Source organism: Coprinopsis cinerea, assembly GCF_000182895.1.
Source record: "Coprinopsis cinerea okayama7#130 chromosome 3 map unlocalized cont3.3, whole genome shotgun sequence".
Classification (NCBI taxonomy): Eukaryota; Fungi; Basidiomycota; class Agaricomycetes; order Agaricales; family Psathyrellaceae; genus Coprinopsis; species Coprinopsis cinerea.
Genome location: NW_003307542.1, coordinates 267,531 through 290,084, shown reverse-complemented (window position 1 = coordinate 290,084; position 22,554 = coordinate 267,531). Strand labels below are relative to the sequence as shown.

Below are 22,554 nucleotides of genomic sequence, written 5' to 3'. Positions count from 1 at the left end.
TTTTATGTCGTTAAGAAGACCCCAGTGCTTCTATAGAAGTTGGAGCGTGTCAACAGAGCAGCATATCAAGATCCTTGAAAGGGGGTCATGCCTAGGAGTAATCTTTCCGAGGGAACAAGGGAAGGAAGTGGAGCTCGGAATATTATGTAGCACCATCTTAGTGAACGTTATAAAAAGGATGGTGGGTCATTACTTCAGGAGAACAAGGGGTAAAACAGACATGGTACTCTTCACGCAGCTTCTCCCTTTCCTCGCTATCTTCTGCGCCAATTTTGCCGGGATTGTTTCAACTCCAATCCCTGGAGGCTCTCAAGCGAAGCAAGAATGCGACTCCATCGAAATCCGCAGAGAATGGTATGTATTCAATCCAGTCCCAATACATTTCTTAAATGATTAACCATCCGTTTATGCGATCTCACTGGCAGGCGTGACCTGACAGTCGAACAACGACTGGACTACCTCCGTGCTGTGAAGTGTCTCCAGGAGACGCCGGCGAACATCGAAACATCTAGGAAGGAGATAAAGACGCGGTATGATCAATTCCAGGCGGCCCATTTTGATCTCGCATTCCAAGTACACGGTGTTGTAAGTCTCGGAGTGGGTCTGTACTCTGCAACAGAACTTAGCTTGGAATAGGGTCAGTTCCTGGCATGGCACCGTCACTTTGTTACGCTTTATCACAAGGCCTTGCGTGACGATTGCGGATACGAGGGGCCGGCAACGTAGGGATTTTTGTCTAGGAGTTTCGCATCATAGCCCTCAACTTTGCCTTTACAGATACTGGGACTGGACACGAGATGCCGATGGACCTGGATTGTGAGTACATTTATTTGGGATATTGATCGAAGGTTGACGATGTGGTGCAGATTCAAGGACTCACCGGTGTTCGACGACGTTACTGGATTCGGGGGAAATGGCGTACCAGGAACCTCTGAGCCTCTGCCTCCAATTCCAGCGCCAGGCCTTCCCCCTCTCCCAGGGTTCCCTGAAGGTCCAAGGGCACCAGCCGGCTGTGTTCAAACAGGTCCTTTCAAGGACCATCTCGTCAATTTCGGACCAGGCCAATCGATAGGGGCCCCAAGTTGCATCATTCGTGCGATCTACGAGGACGTTAGGGACAATGTCAACAGCACAAGTGTAGCAGCGCAGATGGCTCAGACAAACTTCGAAGATTTCCGAAACTTCCTTGAGCTTCAAGGACCCCCACTGGCTGTTGGTGCTGGACTGCACTGGGCTGGACACGCCATTGTGGGAGGAATGATGATGGATGGCTGGTCAGCGCCAGGCGGTATGTCACTATTTATCCGGCTATCAGTCCGGTTTCGAGTCAACGACAACTGACTTGTGCAATTCAGACCCGTTGTTCTATCTTCACCACGGAAACCTTGATCGAATCTGGTACAAGTGGCAGATGGATGATCCGGAAAACCGACTCTACGCCATCTCAGGACCTTCTTCGGTGCGACCACCCTCTAACGATAATGTTACACGGGACTTTATGATGCCATACGCGACGGTTAGCGAGCCTGTAGCTGTTGGGGATGTAATGGATACCGAGGCGTACCCCGGGTGTTTCAAATATGTGGATTAGTAGACAATTATGTACAACTAGTAGCAGCTCGTGTACCTTGAAGCGTTGAAGAGCAAAGTTAGCTACTCCCCTTGCGTTGTCGGTGTATCAGCCACACCCATTCTATCTGCGCAACACCAGGTTCGAGCGCGCTCGCGGTACGCGCCGTGCTAAAACATCCGAAGGTCCTGGGACCGAAAGTGGAAGGTACCCACGTGAGCGTGTCCACTGGCCGCTCGGCCCGACCAAAATTTGCCAGCGTTTGGTCGCTCCGCGCCAAAGGGCCCTGTTCGCTGTTTCCGGTCGCGTCGTCGCCGTCCTCGTCGCCCAACCCAATGTCGCTCCTCCAAATTGCTCGTAGAACGTCGCTGGCAGCGGCCACATGCCGCCGATACTCTAGCACAGTGTCCTCAGGGACGACGCCCGGCAGCGGCGACAGCGCAGCAGCGAAGAAACCAGGCCAGGCCGGTGTGTATTTCGTTCTCTAGTTTCCTGGTTATAGGTTATTGACATGAAACGGTTTGCAGCCCCCAAATCATCATGTCCACCAGAAACTGTTCTCAAAGGTCTTAATTACCTCAAGGGCCAACCACCAGTACTAGCTTTGCCAGACGACCAATACCCAGACTGGCTATGGACTGTCTTGTCACCGAAGCAATATCCCGACGACGGTCCCGGAGGAAAGGCTGAACGTGTTGCACGGAAAAAGGAACGCCAGCAGGCCATCAAGGACAGGAACTTTATGTCTACACAGTAGAGGCCGGGCTGAGAGGTACGTCGCCTCCGAGTGACTGGCGAGTTCGTGAAATTGACTGGATTTAACAGGTTGAGCTATGTACATTATTCTACACCCCATATAATCTATTGCTGTCGATTCTATCCATCATCAAACCCTTTTCAACATCTCCAAAGCATGGAACTCGGACAAAACCTCTGCAGCTATGGGAGAATCTCCGAACCCGACGCTCCCGAAGTGAATCTTTTGCGTATGTCAAGGCCTGCACGCGGAACACGGCGAACCACGTCTCTAGGCTCAATCCAGTCTTCATGCCTCCGTTTTTACTGTCTCCCAGAAGTGTGATATTTTACGAGACCACGCGCGGACTTTCTCTCCACCGTCTATCCTGAATACCGAGCCAAGATATGGTCAACGAAAACCAGAGGGGGAAATCTACCTTGCTTCGACGTCAACCTACCAGGATCCACATACCACTCTGAACCTCGAGTCGTTCCCTACTCATGTCACCATAGCACTACTCACAAGATTGCAATAAACAGGATGTTAGATAATGATATCCAGAGTCCAAAGTGTGTCAACTACAAATGCTATCCCAGGTCACAAAACGACCCAGGAGACGATAGAAAAAGAGGGGTGGCAGTGTGGGGGGTGGGTGGTCAATGTCGGTAAATGTACATACAATGGATGTGTTACAGTCGTCAAAAAAGGGTGGGGACAAAGAAGAAGAGACCAGGACCGACGATAGTACTGCAAAGTAGACTGTGCGAGGAGAGTAGTAGCAACAAAAAAAGCTGAAGGGTCCAAAAACGGTAGACAAGCGGAATATTAACAAGTGAGGCTTCGAACGATGGTAGGTACTAGTGTGGTTAGTAGTAGAATGACTACGAATGAGAGAGAAAAAAAAAGTAAAAGAGCAGCGAAAGAAGGAAAGAAAAAGTGTCAGGATGGGTATTGACCATGGGTATACGGCTAGTGGATTTAATAGTTTCCTGTGGGGTTGAACGAACTTGAGCTAGAAAATTGTGGGTGCAGGGCTGGAGCCTGATGGCGATGATGATGCTGGCTCGACTCTGCGTGGTAGTCTGAGGACGTCATGGAGGTGTCGTAGAACTGGCGGCCTTGGTCGTCAACTTCGTTGTCGGTATAACCGTCGTCGTCCCCTCCTTGCCGGTGGTCGTATCCTTCTTCATCCTCCAAGCCCTCTTCATCTTCCTCGGGTATAGGAGCATCGTACTCGTCATCGGAGTGGACCTCGCCGTCCCCGTCAGTTTCGTCGAAGATGGCGTGGAACTAGAGCTTGTTAACAAGGTGAACACAAGGGGGGAAAGCGAACAGCTTACATGGGTAATGAACGCCTTGACAAGTCTGTGGGACAACCCCATGTTGTTCAGGATCATCGCAAAGTTGTTTTGAGGTGCACGCAGGAGGTTGGGACTGAACACGATTGCGAGCGCATCGGCTGTCATATGGTTGTGCTCCTCGTAGTCGGTCACCCTACAAAACCACCCATCAGTATCACAACTCCATCTACGCACAATTCGCCCTTACCTATCCAGATGCTCTGCTACTCTTCGAAGGAGATCAAAGTTCGCTTGAGGAAGACCTTGGACAGCATTTCGAATCGCCAGCAACCTCTCATCAAGGTTCTCAATCCCTAGGCAACCACGTTAGCTCTATCGTTCAACCACCCTATCCAAAGCAAGAAAACTACGCACTCATCGCCTGCATAACCTCGTAATACGACGCAGCAGGGAAGATGGGCTCAGGGAGAACTCGGAACCACGACTTGATGATATCGCAGACAGCGTGTATATCAGTGGATTCCTTGATGGGCGACTCCCCGCGATTGTACGCTTCCTTGAGTGCACCAATCTCGAGCGCGGCACCTGCGATACGGTCTAGAAGGCATCCCGTGGTTAGAAGGATTAGGTAGTAGAGGTGACGTGGCGGTGGTCGAGACGTACAGATTCCGACTTCAGTCAGGCCACGGCTTTCAACTTCGGACAGACACTCGTGAATGACGCGGGGGATTGTTCCGGGAGGGACCTCCCCGCCCATGGCTTCGCGGCTCAGCAGCGCCTCCAACTCGACGCCGAACACTGACAAGAGATAAGTAACATAACCTACGTAGACCACAGAAATACGCACCTGCATGAGGATCCCTCGAAGCAGTGATAGGACGGTCGTGAATGTGGTCCGCAATCTGGGGTTTCGGCGACGACCCAATGTACGTGAGCCTCCTCTGTGCAACGCTCTGGGTAACCTTCGCGATGGTCTCGAGCCACTTGTTCATCTCCTTCTTGGAATAAGACTGGAGCAAGTAATGCCCTCCATCCTCGGTTTCCAGCTGGAACATGTACGACCGCTCGTTGTTGATGAACTGGGCAGCGCGAGCATCAAGGATGCTGAGCACCAGCGCCGGCTTGCCAGAGGGTGTAAAGTCGAGTTCCTCAGGCGTCTTCTTCACACTCGGACCACTGCTACCACCAATAGGCGAAAAGTCGGCTCCAAAGGCACTGGAAATAGGGCGCATAAAGTTGAGAAAAGCAGACATGCTCTTCTTGTTGCGGTGCTGCTTGTTCTGAGACTGACTTGACGAAGAAACCGACAGGCTACCAGATTTGCCGCGGGGACTCTTCATGGCGCGGTTGAGGAGATCGTCTCGGCGCTCAGTGCGCGTCTGCTCCATCATCTTCTCTCGCTGAAGTCGGGACCGAAGCGTCTTGTCCCTGCGGTTCTTCTCCAACTGCTGCGCGACAGTCTTGTGGAACGGGCGGATGGCCTTCTTGGACGAGGGAGGACCGTTGGCAGCAGCCTGGGTCGCCTCTCTCGAAGCCTCGTCCCTGATATACCGGTGGTCAAACTGAAGCTGGATAACCTCCTTTTCGATGTTGTTCAGCCTTTCGAAGCCGCGCCTGTTTGCCTCGTCCGATTGCTGATGCTTCCGTGCTGCTGGTAGCGACCACGACTTGTTGATCAGATTGCAGAGATGCCTAGGCGAAACAAGGACGTCACCGGTCAGCGGATCCATTGCATATAAAGACCGATAGACTGAGCTATTTACCTTCGCTTGTCAAAGTTGATCAGGGTCTGACCTTCCGCTGAGGACGAGTCGAGAACGTCGGGGCTCGCGATGACCTCGAGCATCCTCTCCAACAGCCATCCAATATCCACCGTCAGGCAATCAGTCGAAGACGTCGATTGGACAAAAGGCCTCAGCAATAAAGACGCTATCGAATCGCACTGCGTTCCTCGATTATGGGCAACGCTCTGCCATGACCGGTGGTGCATGCGACTCTCGATGCTGAGAATGGCTGAAGTGACCACAGATTCGACAAACGACCGCACACAAGGCTGGATGATCGCAGGCCCAGACTGTGCCCTCTCCGCATTTCGAAGCCTTGCCACCTCCACGGCCTGGACGAGAAGCTCCATTCGTGCCTGTCGAGCCCGGAGCCCCAGTCTCGGGGCCACAATCTTCGAGATGAGCCATTTACGTATGATGCCAAAGGCCCGGATGCAGCTTCGGATTCCTGGAGGGAGTTGTCGGTACAACGCCTCCTGCGACAGCTCCGAAATGAGCGACGACGTTTCCACTTCCTGCAGGTGTCCATAGATCGACTGGATCTCGGTAATCTCTTCGATCGTGCTGGGCTCCCTGGAAGTGAACCAACCCGTCTTATCAGAGGTTTGCACCTCCAATAAGTCTGCGGTGATGTAGAGGTCCTAGACACAAGCGGAACCACACAATTAGATATGAATGAAAAGGCTAACATAGAAGAACGATACCCGTACCTCTTCGGTAACATTATTGAATGCCGCATAGGCCATCCCATCCAGATTATCGACGAAATCTTCAGGATCCATTCGATCAAAGTCAGGTGGTTCCCGGGGCGCCGTATGCTTCGTTCTGCCAGCATTGACACCGGGGATCCGTTTCTGGTTATGCAGCCGGCTCAGGGTCGGTCTCATCGTTTGCGAAGAAAAGCAGGCTTTCAAGATCTTGTGGTTCTCTTCCAGCCCATTCCACACTTGACGAACAGTAGGATCATCAAAGTTCTCGGCTTTGTGCACCGAGTGGTCAGAAGGACCGCTCAAGAACGATTGAACCGACGAGTACAGCTGGGCATCGTCCAACACATCCTGCGCACCGCCACCCACTGTCAGCCACTCCTTTATCGTCGTCAGGACCTCGTTCCGTCGTGTCGCCACATGGATGTATTCTCCAACCGCCGGAGACGCGCCACCAGGTTGAGACGTAATATAAAGCTTTCGCAGGAGCTGAAAGAGGAAGCAAACCGTCAATCAACATCGAGGAACCTACAATCATTCCATCAAACGAAGAAACGTACCTCAAAGAACACAAAGGGAGTAACGAAGCTCCGGAAGACGTTCCACCATATCGTCGAGAACTCGGCACGATCAACGACAAGCTCGCGAGATTTGCCTTCAAGAAGGGTCATCTCGCCATTGTCGTCCGCTACTGAAACCGAGATGTGGCCAAGTCCATGGACAAGAACATTGACGAGGTTATCCAACGTCCCAGCTTGCACGATGACCCGCAGAGGAGGTTCAGACGACGTCTCGCTGATGACATAGTTCTGGCGGTGGGACACAGAAGGAAGCGAGCTTCGTCGAGCAACGCTCGTCTTGCGATTCAGATCGTGCGATGTACTTGGCTTGACGCGTATCGATGGGGTCCGGCTGACGGCCTTCTCCGGACTTGCATTGTCATGCGCAGAACTCGTGGGCCGCGAAGGTGCACGCGAAGGGGGACGAGATTCAGGACCACCACCTTGGACCATGAGCAGCAGCTCGCCATTGTTGACCGAGATCACAGGCCCGGCTTGGCCGAAGATGAGCCGCTTCGTGAAATCGGGGTTGAAGTCCAACCGTTGCAGGGGGTGATTACCAGGGCTGTTTCGAAGGTACTGCTGCATCTCCATCGCGTCACTCTCGACTCGGCTCCGCACCAAGTGTATTCGATCAATGAGGCTTTGCGTTGGAAGGGGTTCAGGGAACAGCAGGGGTATAAGGGCTGCGTGGGGACCCTGTGGCTGCGCTTGCTTTTGCCAGAAGAATGGCTCAAACAACCCTTTCCGTCTTGATTCGGCGGCAAGCGATAGTGACAGGAACTGCTCCACGCTATACGAAATGAAATGAATCAACATGCACCCCTGCTTGCGATGGTATAAAGCAAACGTACCGTTGGAATTTGATCGCCAACCCACTCGTCCTCCCACCCTCTGCAACATCCTTCCAGAATGACACCATCCTCCTCACATCGTCGTTTACCTCCTCCTCAGGCACCACAATGTTCCTCGGACACAGAACGAAAGCAGCTCTGAACTTCTCGAACAGCGCCTTGGTGCTGTGGAATGCTGACACCGTCATCATCTGGTCAGCCCCACTGTCGCCCTTTGCCTTGCCCAGCTCAGCCGCGAGTTGTGTCTTTAGGTCGCCACCCCACGGTGTCACCTGAGGGTCATTGACAGTCAACACCTTGCCATCGCTCGAAGGGTACGACCAGGACTCTACAATCCCCAACGCCTGGGGCTCCACCCTCCGCCACGCCTTATCCAGCCGCGCAACAGGCCGCGAACACAAGGCAGCCGCGATCGCCCTCCACGAACACTCGTCTCCCGTCCTTCGGCACAGCTCTCCTACTTTAGCCCACACCGAGATAATCTCCGAGCGCGTGTGCGTGCGGGATGTTGAGGAAGGCGGCGGTGCTGGCTGGCGTGACCGATCTTCTGATCTTCGACCAGGCGACTGGAGTTGTTGCGGGGTCTGGTGTGGGATGATGGGTGAGGTATAGCCGGGGTTGGGACCGTGCGTATCAGTCGAGAATATCTGCACGAGCAGGAGCTTCGTCAACCAGTGCGGCTGGTCTTCAGTTCCAAAGAACATGGCGAGGGGTATAGACGGCGACTGCTTCGCGTGGTCAGAGTCGGGGAGGAGGAATTCGGCGGTTAGGTTTTCGGGGGACTGCTCGAGGACTGAACGGTGGAACAGGGTCAGGCTTCGTGCAAGGAAGAGAGGGTCGAGCTGAACGAGGATGTCGCGCGTGAGGCCTTCTTCTTGCAACACGTTCCATGGGATTTGGCTAGTTGGCGACACGACGCTAGGGTGCTCATAAGTTCGATGAAGGCCAGGGTTGAGAGCATCGAGAAGTGGGATCATGCGCGACGCGGCATTGTCAGGTCGTGGTGAGAATGTCGTAAATTCCGGCGAGGCCGGATTGGGGGGAGAGGAGGGGTAGATTGCCTGAGTCGAAGCCGACGTTGGCATTCCGGAGGAAGAGTTGGTGGATTCAGCACTGATGTCCACACCAGGGATGGTCTCCTTCTTCCACTCGTCCCAGGCCGTACCATCGACGGGCTTGCCATGGTGCCGGAGATACTCGTTCGCGATCCAACCCACGCGTGTCCGTTCCGCCTCTCGAGTGTCATCTTCCGCTCCGCTAATGAGGTAAGAGCAACACCGCAGAAGCTCCGTCTCGAATGTCGCGCGGTCGATGACGTTCGGCAGCGCGAGGAGGATGGAAGAAGCAAAGTCTTTCCATCGTGTTTGGTCACCTGCGAGGTCGAAGGTGGTTCCGAAGGCAGCTTCGTGGACGAGGGCTTCAAAGGTGCCCTTTACGATCTCCCCTCTGTCATCGGAGACGAGGTCAGGGTGCGTTCTTCTCCCCCAGAACGCCCTCTTCCGCCTCCCTGCGCCACCAGCACTCGGAGGAGGCTCATCCTTGGGTTTCTCCACTTCCAGAATCGGTTCGTCATCTTCCTCCTCCGATGGTGGAACGAGCCCTGTTGGGAAAAGGTCCTTGATCGCGTTGTTTCGGTCAGATGGTGGCTTGAAAAAGTACAGTTTCGATCCCTTCAGCTCCATCTTGTAGGGCTTCCAGCCCTTGGAAAGCTGGAGGTTGGCGTTCGGTGAATTGAGGTTAGGAGGGACATCCGTGAGCTTGTTGATCAAACCACTGTGAACAAGGATCTGGGAGGAACGACGCGGGTCGGGATCGGATTTCTTCTCTGGTTGGGGTTCGATAATGGCTGGCGGTGAAAGCAACGTCGTGGAACGGTGATTCATCGGAGTGTTGGAAGAACTGGCCGAGGGAGGCAGCCTCGGGCTGGAAGGATAGGTAGGTGTGCCCGCCAGCTTCGATGGCAATTTCGGGGTGAAGGAATGCGATCGTGTGTGAACGTGTGTTGGCGTGAGGTTCTTTCCCGAATTGTTGTCCTCAAGGACTGGTGTCGAAACTGACACCGAAAGAGGTGGCAGGGTCGAGCTTCGCGGGGCTGGCCCGTTCCGAAGGGCAATCGGGGGAGAGGACGATGGAGGTGAGCCTGCGAGACTGGGGAACGGGTGACGTCCACCATGCACGGGTGATGAAGAGCATGCATTCGAGGAGGACACGGCACTGGCGCCGCTGTCAGTCCTGGCACGATACTCTGCGACCCGGTCTTGAAAGCTTGCTTTCATGGGTGAAAATGGGATAGGAGCGGAGATCTTGTTCAGGTCGTCTGCCGACTTTGACCAGGCGCGTTTGGAGATATTGCGAAGGTCGCCGAGGCCATTTGTGTTGATGCTCGAAGGGATAGTGGGACTAGACGGAGTGCTGGGTGGTTGTGGATACCGGGGAAGGTCTATCGAGCCCTGATGCCTCGAAGACAAGTCAAGTACCGATCTAGACAAGTATAGTCAGAATCTTGAAGACTTTGAGTTCACTGGCTAGACTCACTTGCTGCTGGGGCTACTGGAATAAGTGTCCAAAATTGGCCGGGGATCCGTAGGCTTCGATATCTTTGGCTTTCTCGATGAAGAACTGAAGCTCGGACGTGATTCCACAGGCGAACTGGGGACTTTGCTTGCGGAAACGCTCCTGGTGAACCACTTTGTGGGTTTCGCCAGGAATTGGGTAAACCCCGAAGGTGACGTGGACCGGTAGGCATTTGGCGACGGCGGGGGGTTCGGTGATAGCGTATTCTGCGGCGAAAGTGCGTTCGACGTCGACTGTACGCGCTTTGGCGGCATTTATCGTTGTTTTCAGGCAGCTCAAACGCCAATCCAAGGCGCTTTTTGAGCGATAATTCTGTAATAAATTCTCGGGTCGTAAAGGGGGGTCGTTGGGTGGTCGTGGCGAAGCTGGCGGTTTAATCGGCGACCTCACGGTCGTCTGGTCAAGATCCTCGACCCTGGTCGTTCAGAAAATCTTGATATCGTCGTCGAGAAGAAGGAAATTTGGGGAGAACATGGAGGTTCGGGGTCAAGAGGTTCACGACGCGCCATCATAAAAATGCCGGAGCTCAAAATCAGGCTCTGATAGCCGCGACCACCAAGACCAGTTTCGAAGAGTTTCTTTCAAGATACGGTAGATTTTTGGCTAGCTTTTATTGACTGTAATGTATACTAAAAGATCGTCTCTCTCCCTAGGCCATCGCTACGACCTAGAGCTAACCAAGTGCCTTGATCTCAGGTCAATGTCAATGGCCCCTGGTCGTCCATAATCAGCCGAATAAGGGGCGTTGCTGTTGACAGCGAGAAAGAAGGGTGAGTACGGTGGCCGATAGTGGCCAGGTTGAAATCAGTTTTGTCGCGCGCGACCGACCTCCGATCCACGGGCTGTGGGACAAATAGATCCACACACTGGCCTCGAGACCCTCCCTTGTAACCGTTCGTCAGCCCCGTAGAGGTTTTAGGTATTTGAATCTATAGTCTGATGTATATAAAATCCACAACGTGTCTCTATCTAAGAGGAACTGACACTTTGGGAATTATGGGAGGTGACACAAAACTCTGATGATCGAGAATGCTTCCCATCGCATTCGCGGTCAGAGGAATATCCTTCTCCCAAGCGATGCACGTCGGGAGGACCTCTATAACCATCCAGAGGAGTACGGGGGCGAGAAGGGCCTCTTGATTGATATTCCTCGAGAAGACACCGCCCAGCTCCTGGCAGAATACGATGACCCTAGCCTAACTCAGTTCGGAGACGCCGACTTCATCAACCTTTGCACTGATTTGCACGCTGACATCGGTTCACCACCCTTTGAAGGAATTCGTGGTTGGAACATTTTTAGAGACATGATAAATAGCTATTGTTACCGTATGGAGGGTACTCAGTAGACGTGCCATGATAGTAATACATTTGGGGTTCACTTTAGGGCAGGTGTATACCCCTTCACCTCGTTCGGAGGTCTTTGAGGTATCTCAGAGGAGCCTGGCACTCGGTTTTACTGCATAAACTTGTATTTAGTTGAATAAGGGATGCTATATATCGGATATATAGGGCGTTAGGGCTCGCAAACGGCCAGTATGGTAAGGTATATTTGCTGGTGGTGGCCCTTCTTTGGTCCCACAGCCCGTGGATCGGAGGTCGGTCGCGCGCGACAAAACTGATTTCAACCTGGCCACTATCGGCCACCGTAGGTGAGGCTTACGGCGAAACCTGCCTCATGCCCCAATCGTGTAGGCTGTCGCCAGGTCTATTCTTGCGCGTGCTGCACGGCTAGGCGATAAGCCTTACCCGAACAAGCGTACCTGCCGGGAAGGGTGGACCCAAAGGGGCTTGTCTCTGCTAACGAGCGCCCAGGATGTTGATCTTGTCGCTGTAGACAGATCTAATGCTCTGGTACAAGCAAAAGCTCCCTGAGCTATCCGTTTTGAACCCTCGTTCGGAATGGCGACCTTCGCATCTTGCCTCTGCAACCTGAAGACGAGAATTTGGGCTCATCTCATTTGGACTTCAGCTGCAGATGTGGTTTTGGGCCTCGAGCTTTCCCAGTGCTCTAGATCGACGGTATGTGTCCATTTACGTTTTCCTTGATTTAGAACTGGAGGGAGACAATAACTCCTTAACCGACTTGGTGCTTAGATTAGAGCCACGTCAGAAAGAAGCAAGTGCCTTTGGTTATTCTTGTCGTCTCGAAGGGTGGCCCTAAGGGTCCCTATTGCAGCCTATTGCCCAGCCTATGCACCATGTCAGTTGATTACACCACTTTGAAACGACCCCGACATCCCCATGCCACGCCGCGGCATCGCCTTCCCAGCTCAACTACAGACACCCAAGCCAACCTTCTTCACGGCAAAGTCCTCGCGTAGGCATCATTGTCAAGAATCAGAAGCGCTCGTCCTCCCCAAATTCCCATCCACGTCCAACATCGAACACGTCCATCACAAGTTATACATATGTACAACAAGTGTATTGAACAAACACTGGTCCCGCGCCCCATCTTCACTTTGACCATATTCGACCTGGCTTTCTCGTTGTCGGACGACTTTTGACGTTTAACCCGCGGCACCGATGCACCCCATTCAAAACGTCCACAAGCTGCCCGGTGAAGCAGTGATCGTCCAGTGACTCACACCCAGTTCCCACTGGACAACTTTGCCCTCATTCTTTGCCGACCAACCGCCATTCAACCTCGCACTTTTCTCTCATGTGGAGCTCGCGGGTCATCCTTCAACCCCCAAAAGACACACGTCCGTACCGTACCCGGGAACGAAGCAAATGTGGTTGTTTATGTACATAAGTACTTGTCTATGTACTGCAGGTTCAAAGGTAATCTGAAACGTGTACATCCCCCAAACTTCCAAGACGCGAATAAGTCTCCATGCGCAAACTGCAATTTAACCTTTTTGACCTCCAATTGCCTCCAGGCAAAAAGCCAAGACCTCGAGGATAGCCCTGGGATAGACACGTTTCTCGTAATTGCCCATTCAGGAAATTTGAAAGACGGATGGACTTTGGGGTGTATGATAAGCGCCGGGAAATTCTAGCTAGGCGCCTAATCTGAAACACGACCGAGTGGGTTTTTTACTCCAAGTTGGATTGGAAGTGCCGATATGTACTTGTGTCGTTCTATGGTGGAACAGATCCGTCTATCCGACAATCCCCAACACACCACGTCCAATTCTGGGACATCCCGGACAACCAGATCGCCCATTTCACAGCAAAGGCAACCTGATTATTTAATGGAGTAACCTTGATGAACCACAACTCCCAGAGTCGTGCGGGCTCTCTTTCTCAAATCAGCGTCAATTGGAATGTCATTTGTTGACCAGCATCCCATGAATCATCACTTCAGCACGCTTTGCTACAATCTCATCGACAGGGTTAAGCCTTCGAGCCCCAATCATGTCCCCTCACAAATCCCTCCTCCGCTTTCCCATGCTATTATTCCATGAAGGATCATTTCTGTTCTGGCCATGCTTGTGCCATGCATGGGCTTTGAGAGGAGCGAGTCCACCCCCTGGCGTCGAGGATATCCTCAGAAGTCAAAGAACTCGCGCCTGGCCTTTCGGACGTCGTTCATGGAAGCCTTTCTCCCAGTCAGTGCGGTGAACATGCTTCGGAAGACATAAACCAGCCCAACATCAAGGATTTTGTCTAAAATGTCGAGGAAGTCCTCCAGGAAATAACGCGTAGTCTAATGAAAAAGATCCCACTGTATGCTCTGCCACACAGGGCACCTCCCAATTCTCTGGCGAGGACTTCTGAGTCCCTATAAATGCTGGAGCGCTAGATCCTAGATGAAGCAGTTACCTCAGTGGCCCTGCACTGTCACCGAGGTTAGTCTATAATTTGGACTCTGCTAGTTGAACGCTTACCTCGATTCAGAGTTATCAGCCTTGTACTGGCACGGTGCGGAATGGAACGCTGTAAGACGACAACTTACAGGCCGACGCATTTGCCGCTACAACCAAAAGGCAGCATAACTGAAGAGGTTATCTCTTCAGCCACCGTCCGAGGGTATATGAGCGTTATGAGAAATCGCTGTAAGCCATCGGCCTTACAAACGCGTCCGCCCTTCCGGAAAGCGAGCCCTTCCTGACACAACCCAGGCAGTGAGTGGAATTCACAGAGTCCTTTTCAAAGCCGAGGTAATTACTAAGTATACAGCGACAATATCTATAAACATAGCGAGGGTCGTCAACTAACTACAGTAACCGAGTTCCGGTATACTAACCAACTATGAATCAAAAGGCCATCAAACGTCGACTCGATCGAGAGCATCCAAAGTGTCCCCATGCACAAACACAAAAACTAGAAAAGAAGCCCTTCCCCCTCCCTCTCCTCTCCTCTCTGCCGTACTACTAGCCAACCATAGTACACAAATCACTCATAACACAAAATGTATATCTTCCCCATCCTATCAGAGAGGATAACCGCACCCTGACTCTGATCAATGTTAATCGTCTCAACAGTTCCCAAATCAAGTTCGTCCGGAACTTCCAACGTCCTAACCTCGCCTTCCAGTTCCTCAGGTTTAGGCAACCACTGCTCCCTCTCCAATCCAACATATTCAAGCTCGTCCCTGAACGAAGGGAACGTGACAAACCGAAGCCGCTTAGGCTCTCCATCGCCTCCATCCGAATCCATGTCCTCGTCCGAATCTTCCCCTTCCCTGTTACTCCTCGCCTGCTGCTCGCCATCCTCCCCGTCTCTCGCTGAATCAGCTGCTTCATCGCCCTCTAACGGATCCTGTGGCGGATCTACGTACTCGATCCACGCAGCGTGGCCAAAATCGACAGCAACAAGCGGTCTCGGCCTCTCCCCAAACTCGTCATCCTCGTCGAACTCGAACACCCTAACCACCTCGAAAGGCGCACTGACGTACCACATGTGCATCAGCGCCTCGTCTTGAGCGATAAGGGCCTGCTTCATCGGGTCGTCTGCGAACGATGTCCTGGTAGACGTTGACGACGTTGACGAAGACGCAGAAGACGCCGATGACATTGACGCCGCCGCCGCTGCAGCCGCCTCTTCTTCCATCTGGAACCACTGCGCGTGGTTGATGGGAACGCGGAAGTAGTGCTGGGCTAGCACGAACCGTGTCCGATGGGTAACCTGATCGTGCGTTGCAAGCAGCACCACCGTACAACTAACGCGGGGGATTCCGGGAAGCGTTGGCCACCATTGTCGCACAAAGTGCGCGCTCTCGGGGTACCATGGGAGGAAAGGGAATGGATTCGGAGGCGAGGCGCCTTCGCTGTTTCCGACGGGAACGATGGATGACGACCCAGTCCCATTAACTGTGATCCCGTTTAAAGTGGTGGTGGTGGCTATTGGGACGTCTTCTGGTGGTTCAGCGTGGTGGTGTGTTAAGGCGGGGAATATGAAGCGCTTCGAGATCGTCCGCCACGGGGTTACGCGACGGGAGAGTTTTGGTGCTGAAGACGATTTGTCCACATACGAGGTGTGCTTCCGCAGGAGCGACAAGGGATAGAAATATTGGTAAGCGATATCGCTTTCTTCCGAGTGTATCACGATGTGGCCGTCGTAGAGTATGCAAGACCAATTGGAAGAAGTAACCTGGGCGAGGTTAGTGAAGGAAAGGAACAGCGGCTGTTTAAGGGACTCACGCATTCAATCCCGGTATCGATAAAGACATATTCGTCGTTGTCCCAATCGAGCAAGGCATACAGACCTATCGTGTTTGAACTTGACACCCAAATGAATGCTGAGAGCAACCTTGACGATGGATCGAGTAGAAACACGTTCATGACCACCCCCGAGGTTCGAAATTCGGTCACATGCGAGAAGACCGGAGGGTCCTTGGACGTTTCCCCTGAGGGACCATCGGAGAACGTCAACCGCATGAGAATAAACTCCATGACGCGGTCATCGTCGGCCAGTCTAAAAAGAAGTGTGTCAACGACACGCAGGTCTATGTAAGGAATGCGCAACTCACCCTCCAGAGAGCACCTTGGCCATGGTGAAATAAACCGTCCGTTCCTCAAACTCGACCCTACATTTCCACAATTCCCATTTCTCCCCTGGATTCCACTCTGCCAAACATCGATCTGTTTGAACATCCCAACACACCACACGGCCCTTCTTCGTCGCACAAAGTGTATAGCTTGATGTGATGGGAGACAGCCAATCCACGTCTTCCCCCGGTGGCGAACTGACGACCTTGTACCACTTGTGGGATATTGAGCTTGCGTCGCCCTCAGAAACGTCCATATAATTGGAATATGTGTTGGTGCCGATAGGCCTGGGACCGCGCTTCTTCCAGGCCATTTCGTACCGGGTAGCCTTGTCCACCGACTTTACCAACTGCTCCGTCGTGAGGTCTGTCAATTGTTGAAATCCCTTGAGCGGTAGCGCGCGACATCTTCGAAGAAGATCGGCAGCCAGTTTTCGGTATACTGGCCTGGTTTTGGAGAATCCGTGAAGCGATTTGCAGGTCTATCGCCTCTGGTCAGTTCCCTGCATTGGCGACCCAAGTCATCTGCGTACCATATTCAGGGAATGTATATCGGCCGAATTCAGGTGGATCGCGATGTTTAGCAGCAGATCGTACGGCAACGAGCTCAGCCCCAGCAGCATCTTCTCGCCCGACGATTTCTGCTCCACGATATGCTTCATGTGTTCTCTGACTCGTTCGTCTGGATCAGGACCAGCTGGCCTGTAGTTACAAAGTTAAATTTCAGATAATATGGATACTATAGACCTCTTACCAGATGGTTATATAGTGTTCAGTCGAGCTCGTCGTGTGCAAAATGTTGCAAAACTGGAATCGTCTGGGACAATCTCGTCCGCTGTTGCAGAAAGTATAAGCCAGTGAATAATGCAGAAAAGATAAATTATGTCCTCACCTGGGATTTATGACCAGGACACCACAATTTAACGGTTTCCCCTGAGTTCGCTGCCCCGATCTTCGAGCTCGACGTCGCGGTCGTTGACCAAGCCTGAACCTGTGGCGGGGACACTGGATCCATGAGCCGGGCATGCCGTTTCCCACGCCCTTTCTGGGTCCTGATGCACTCGATGACAGGGGTTCGAGAACCATTTCCAGCAGGAAGAGGGCCGGCAGGTTACAAATAGAAACATGAAGCAAATTTTGATTAACTACGCATTAAAAGGCATAAGGTCACTGATACAGAGTCCAGAGATTACTAGATACCGGGTACGATTTGGTGATGCGGCCCAAGTTTACTGCTACATTTTTCAATCGAAGGGCCACCGGCTGAAGAATCATTTTAATCCGTTGAAACAGGAAGTCGTATAAATAGAGGGGAATTAAGGGTGGGGGAGGATAGAAAAAGTAGGCTCCTCGGGTCCAGGAATGGCTGGGTGAGGGAGGATAGAGAAAGCCGGCTCCTCCACCGGAATGGCGGGATGAGGGAGTATGGACATGATGGGATCCTCTTCTTGAACGGGAACGCATCCGTGGAAGACTAAGAACATGAGACTCAGCACATAGGCCTAAGCTCTATTCCCGATTATATTACTTACGTCGAGTGAACCGCTGGCAGCGGAGCCCTTCAGGGCAGGTTCGTGAACCATCGTAATAGTCACCACCGCCTAGTGGTAGACGCGACGCGTTAGCTAATGGTGTGCTATTCAGTGGTAAACCGGCTTACATTGGTCAACACCAAGTACAGGAGGAGCGATCTTGAGTGGGCTGGCAGCAACAGTGCTGACCAGGGAGGCGAAGATGAAAGCGAGAGTAGAGAAGCGCATTTCGAAGAAAGAGGAGGAGTGTGTAGTTTAGAGAGGGTGCTTTGCTAAAAAGCTTAGGCGAGGTGCTCTGTGGAAACACACCCAAGGCCCACCCGCCTTTTATACCTTTCAAAAAAGAGACGGGGAATACATACCTTAAAGGGAGCGCACGATGGAGTAGCCTTGAAATGTACGAAAAGTTCCTCTTCGACGTGCGGGACGGTATGGATTTGCATTGGATAAGAATTCTTGGAGCTCTGGACTCCTCCCACGTTCTTCCGAAGCATGACTTCGAGCGGAAAACCTTGCTTCCGGCCAGGCTAGTGCCTATTTGGCGCTTATTAGACAATATTTATTGACCATATCTCTCCTGGTCTCGTATCTCCCGGAGTTGCTCTCCACGACCACTTCCATGACACCCATATCTCCAAGCTCAAAGCATCACCCACAGCGCAAGCTTTTTGCAGTGTATCTTTGAAGGAATACCTTTTGGAACATTCTGGATGGTATGTTTCAACCTCGGAACAAACCATACTGACTTTGGAAGGTTAACACGGTTGGAACTAAATATTCCAAACTTCTCTCATCTTCATACTTTCCCTGAATGTGCGCTGAGGTATACGTGGAGGGAGGCGGCACCAGAGCGTAGCAAGTCTTCGAATTCCTTTGCACAGCTTTAATACGGACGGAACAAGCGTCAAACATTCACAACTGAAGGTCTCTTCAAGATTCACTTATGGTTCGAATCCTTCGTATCGATGACCTTGCACGCAATCGTCACCCAACAGGCCTCACTGGCACGAAGGAAGACTAACTGACCATCGGTGACGATCCATGTGAAATGTTAATTGGAGCTACACAATAAGACAAAGGCGGAGTACCACAACAAGCGATATCACAGATCATCTCTCTACGCTTCTGGAGATAGCTTCCTTGAGCCCTAGGCCCACACTCAGCCTCCTAGTATCACGGTGTCGGAGGAGTGGGATAAGGAAAACTGGGAGGAGGAAAACCTGTAGGTACTGGAAGAGGGGGCGGATAAGGGATATGAGGAGGAGGAAGGCCTGTAGGCACATCCCTCCGCGTATTCGGTGCATCCGTGGTCGTCCTTGTCGCCGCATATTCTTTGGGAAGGCACAAACTAGCATCTAGTGAAATATCGCCCAGTACTCAGAATCCCTTTCACATAGGCTGTAAGCGCATGGGACGTACATTGATTTAGCCATACACATTCATAGCTTGTGGAAGTGTTGAGCAAAATTCTGAGATAGGACGTGGCAGTGGCGCTCACCCTTCAGTACATTGCGCCGGGCCTGTCCACCCCAATCCACCGCCTTCAATTGTGCAACTGTTGGTCAATATATACTTCGTTGACGACGGTGTACGAGAACGTACACATAAGACCGCCTCCAGGGAGTACCTGTGGAACCGGAATTCCATGGGCAGCCTTCCCGGCACACAGCGCAGCGATGACGATTGAAAGAACGGTTCTCGATGAAATCATTATGACGGAAGTTCGCGCGGAGCCTTGCAGCCTTGGAGCATAGAAGTAGTAGCTGTCTGGTATAAGTAGGAAGTAAATTTAATTCGTTATTCAGTTCTATTACTTGACTAGAACCCAGGCCTCAGTGTAGGTTATTCCGGAGATCTGCAGACGTCCTTCCGAGAGTCAATCCTTGTCGGAAGCGGGGTTCTCACGTGTTTGATCGGAACTGCCGTACTTATACAGTCGTGGACAGTCAAACTCGACAAATATGGTAAATCGCTGATTTCTCGACTAAGACCTGATGGTTCGGTCCAATTTTTTGTCAGGAGACGTAGATTTGCGAAAGACGTCGAAAAACACATCTCCGAAGTTTTTCCCACGCGTTTTTGGCCTTGGCCAAATTTTGACCCCCCGGAAGCGAAAATTTATTGACGACTAGACTACCCAGCGAGCGCCTCGATGTGCATAAGCGCCCCGTTGGAAATAGTACGATGTCCCTTGTACTTCCGGACTGCCCATGCAGCTGCCTTCCCAGTCAGTCCCGCCCGATAAGCCTCCGTGAATCGCCAAGAGCGGTTGATAAATCGTCGAATAACATCCTTGGGGCAAGCGTTCAGGCAGGAAAGGGCAGCCTTTTTTGCTGCTTCGAAGTTGGGCTTCGCCATTTGGCGATACCTAAACTTCACCCAACCCCAATACTGTCGAAGGAGAGAAATTAATTGATTGAGTACAGGATGAAAACAAAAGAAATGCAGTTCACGCACCATTTCAATTGGATTCAATTCACAGTGAAACTTGGGAAGAAACAAACACAGGTGACCGGCATCGACGATGATTTGCTCCAATTCAGAGACTTGATTTGTAAAGTCGTCCTGCTTGCTAAGAAGTCGGGCCATGCAACACTTGTCGCTGTCGAAGGGGCAGACCGGTTTGCACTTCGCTCTCAGTCCATCAACGTTGAAACCCCGCTCCTGGAGGACTTGTTCAAGACCTTTGGGAATCGGTTTTCCATCTGGACCCGGGACTGTCATTGGCTGTAACTTGCCTCGGAGCTGAGCTGTCGGATTAGAATCTGGAATGACTGTGTCACGCTGGATCCGTTGAGCGCCTCCATTGGATTTATTCATTTCAAAAGCTTTGAGAGCATCGTCAGCGAGTGCAGCGTGGGCCGAGGACTGATCGAAGATGAACAAGGCTTGCTTTCCTGGGTGTGATTCCTCAAACACTGGGATCGCATGGTTCTGGACTTGTTCGAGCAGCTGTTTCTTGTCCCAATAGGGGTCACCGTTACTGCCCGGATAGATTATCTTGCGAGCTTCTTTGATGACATTACCGTTTTCGTCCTCGACGACTAAGCGCCCAGTTGTCGAGCAAATGAATTCCGAGATCATGATGAGGCGCCCGCGACCTTTCTTCACAAGAGGCTGCTGTCCGGGCTTGAGCCTAGGATAACAACTATTGAGCCTTGGAAACAGATTAGGCGACAGAGGGCAATAAACATACCAAGCATGGCCTTCGAACTCGTTCGCATGGCAGCAAGACTCATCTTGGAACACGGCAACAATCTCCTTCTCGCCTTCTCCAAGAATGGGAGGAACTGCCTTCAGATCGGATGCCGGGGACTTCGGATCGGATGGCTCGTAGTGCGTCATGCGTCGAGAATACTCCTTCATCTTTGGCAGGTAGTAGTGCTTTCGGTAATGTACCACATCCTCTCTCTCATGCCCATCAACATAGACACCCTTTCCAATCTTCGTCTTCACCCAACCAAGCTTCCACAGCCATCGCGTCGCTGTCCTCGTGCACAATGGTTTCTTCAAAGAAATTCCAAGACTAGGAAGGATTTCGGAATTCAAACCATCTCGAAATCGACTGGGATTGACCGTCCCAAGTTTCTGCGCCGTCAACCATCCACGAGCAGCCTGCTGGACACTTTCGTCCTTCAATACAGAACGACCGTTCCGGTATCCACCTCGTTTCTCGACTGGAAGTTGCTCCCAGATCTGGTAATGGCGAGCCAGCGCCCTTACACGACGCGCGAAGCTGACCCCTGATCCCTTGATGTCCTGCGACCATTGGAGAGCGATCTGTTGGCTTGCTTCGAGTCGTCCGATCCCACGAAGTCGAAGTGTGGCGAAGGCCCTCAGGATGAGGTATTGGTTCTGGTGGGTTTGCGTGAGCTTCTTCCATTGCTTAGGCTCCATCGCCTTGTTGATACGTTCACGAAGGACATCCCAAGGACGAATGTCACTTGCTGTTGGAGCAAGAACATCGTTCAGCTCCTCCTCCCAGCACTCGATGCCACTTTGCGGGTCGATGGCCGTCTCTGAAGTCTCAGGGAGTACGGTGGGTGCGTCTGCAGATTCTGCACTACCAGGAAGGGGTGGCGATGGCGGAACTCGTGGATGCTCATCGAAAAACAGCGGTGGGGGGGTAAGGGACTCCTGACGAATTTCGACATCGAGAAATTCGAGCTGAACGGGTTCAGGGGACTCGATTCGGACCTGGACATCTGGAATCGATGAAGACGTCGAAGGGAGGGGCTCTTCTTTGACTTCCACCTTCACACTAGCTGTCTCCTCAGCCAGGGACTTCTCTTCTCTCGGAGGAGGGCGAGGACGCTTCGTTCTGACGATGTGATCATCAAGGAATGTTTGCGTGGCCATCTGCTGCTTGTAACGGCGCTGGGTACGTTCCGACTTTGCCATAATGTCGGGGCCAGTGGCGTAGGTCGAAGGACGATCTAAAAGACGAAAACTGTAAGCTCTTTCTCATTTACATTGGGAAATTTCGAGCTTACCTTTCTTTTCTCGCTTTCTCTTCTCCCTTTCCCATTTCTTCTTTGGAGGAAGCCAAGTTTCGTCGTCAGAGTCGTCCCATTCATCGCCCAAGTATGGGCACTTGTCACCCGAAAGTGCTGCACTGACAACACGCTCATAAACGCCCAAATCCTTCAATCTTTTCGCATTCCACAACTTGGGATCATCCACAACCTCAATATCGTCATCCTCATCGTCACTCTCCTCCCCCCATCCCTCCCTTTCCACCCCTTCATGCTCAGGTGCGTCCTTTCTTGACTCTATCTCGTCCTGACCGCTGACATTGACTGTAACCGGCTCCGGTGAAGGTGATTTGGTTGCTTCTTTCATCCTCTTTGCACCCCTCTTCAAATTGGCTAAGGTGTTGGGATGGGCCTTTCTCTTTCGTTTCCCCATGACGATGGTAGGTGGAAGAGTACTGCCTCGTGCTCTCCTCGTGCTAACGAACATTTTTGAATGCAGGGATTAAGCGAGTCTGGTGTTTCCGGT

At 52.2% G+C, this 22,554-nt stretch overlaps 8 protein-coding genes across 8 annotated transcripts; 3 read left to right on the top strand and 5 right to left on the bottom strand.

Annotated features, from left to right (window-relative positions):
• Positions 1–220: 220 nt before the first annotated feature.
• CC1G_06016 (tyrosinase central domain-containing protein) lies at positions 221–1,591 on the top strand (the record flags this gene model as incomplete). The annotated part of the gene is made up of 6 exons (XM_001829755.1): positions 221–354; positions 426–585; positions 637–722; positions 778–816; positions 867–1,288; positions 1,356–1,591. 6 exons carry the CDS (start codon positions 221–223, stop codon positions 1,589–1,591), a joined length of 1,077 nt encoding a protein of 358 aa, XP_001829807.1.
• A 314-nt stretch (positions 1,592–1,905) lies between these two features.
• CC1G_06015 (hypothetical protein) lies at positions 1,906–2,327 on the top strand (the record flags this gene model as incomplete). Its single annotated transcript, XM_001829754.1, has 2 exons — positions 1,906–2,038; positions 2,098–2,327. 2 exons carry the CDS (start codon positions 1,906–1,908, stop codon positions 2,325–2,327), a joined length of 363 nt encoding a protein of 120 aa, XP_001829806.1.
• A 960-nt stretch (positions 2,328–3,287) lies between these two features.
• CC1G_06014 (rho GTPase activating protein 22) lies at positions 3,288–9,791 on the bottom strand (the record flags this gene model as incomplete). Its single annotated transcript, XM_001829753.2, has 10 exons — positions 3,288–3,599; positions 3,650–3,803; positions 3,858–3,963; positions 4,025–4,207; positions 4,274–4,408; positions 4,458–5,302; positions 5,374–6,035; positions 6,105–6,590; positions 6,662–7,454; positions 7,516–9,791. The coding sequence occupies 10 exons, from the start codon at positions 9,789–9,791 to the stop codon at positions 3,288–3,290; spliced, it is 5,952 nt and encodes a 1,983-aa protein (XP_001829805.2).
• A 2,197-nt stretch (positions 9,792–11,988) lies between these two features.
• On the top strand, positions 11,989–12,410 carry CC1G_14078 (hypothetical protein; the record flags this gene model as incomplete). Its single annotated transcript, XM_002911500.1, has 2 exons — positions 11,989–12,108; positions 12,189–12,410. The coding sequence occupies 2 exons, from the start codon at positions 11,989–11,991 to the stop codon at positions 12,408–12,410; spliced, it is 342 nt and encodes a 113-aa protein (XP_002911546.1).
• A 2,017-nt stretch (positions 12,411–14,427) lies between these two features.
• On the bottom strand, positions 14,428–16,683 carry CC1G_06013 (hypothetical protein; the record flags this gene model as incomplete). Its single annotated transcript, XM_001829752.1, has 4 exons — positions 14,428–15,624; positions 15,675–15,948; positions 16,004–16,503; positions 16,555–16,683. 4 exons carry the CDS (start codon positions 16,681–16,683, stop codon positions 14,428–14,430), a joined length of 2,100 nt encoding a protein of 699 aa, XP_001829804.1.
• A 654-nt stretch (positions 16,684–17,337) lies between these two features.
• Positions 17,338–17,781, bottom strand: CC1G_06012 (hypothetical protein; the record flags this gene model as incomplete). Its single annotated transcript, XM_001829751.1, has 3 exons — positions 17,338–17,495; positions 17,554–17,622; positions 17,682–17,781. 3 exons carry the CDS (start codon positions 17,779–17,781, stop codon positions 17,338–17,340), a joined length of 327 nt encoding a protein of 108 aa, XP_001829803.1.
• A 1,127-nt stretch (positions 17,782–18,908) lies between these two features.
• CC1G_14077 (hypothetical protein) lies at positions 18,909–19,264 on the bottom strand (the record flags this gene model as incomplete). Its single annotated transcript, XM_002911499.1, has 3 exons — positions 18,909–18,951; positions 19,052–19,094; positions 19,156–19,264. The coding sequence occupies 3 exons, from the start codon at positions 19,262–19,264 to the stop codon at positions 18,909–18,911; spliced, it is 195 nt and encodes a 64-aa protein (XP_002911545.1).
• A 422-nt stretch (positions 19,265–19,686) lies between these two features.
• Positions 19,687–22,515, bottom strand: CC1G_06011 (hypothetical protein; the record flags this gene model as incomplete). The annotated part of the gene is made up of 4 exons (XM_001829750.2): positions 19,687–19,944; positions 20,011–20,689; positions 20,750–21,989; positions 22,047–22,515. The coding sequence occupies 4 exons, from the start codon at positions 22,513–22,515 to the stop codon at positions 19,687–19,689; spliced, it is 2,646 nt and encodes an 881-aa protein (XP_001829802.2).
• Between the last annotated feature and the right edge of the window lie 39 nt (positions 22,516–22,554).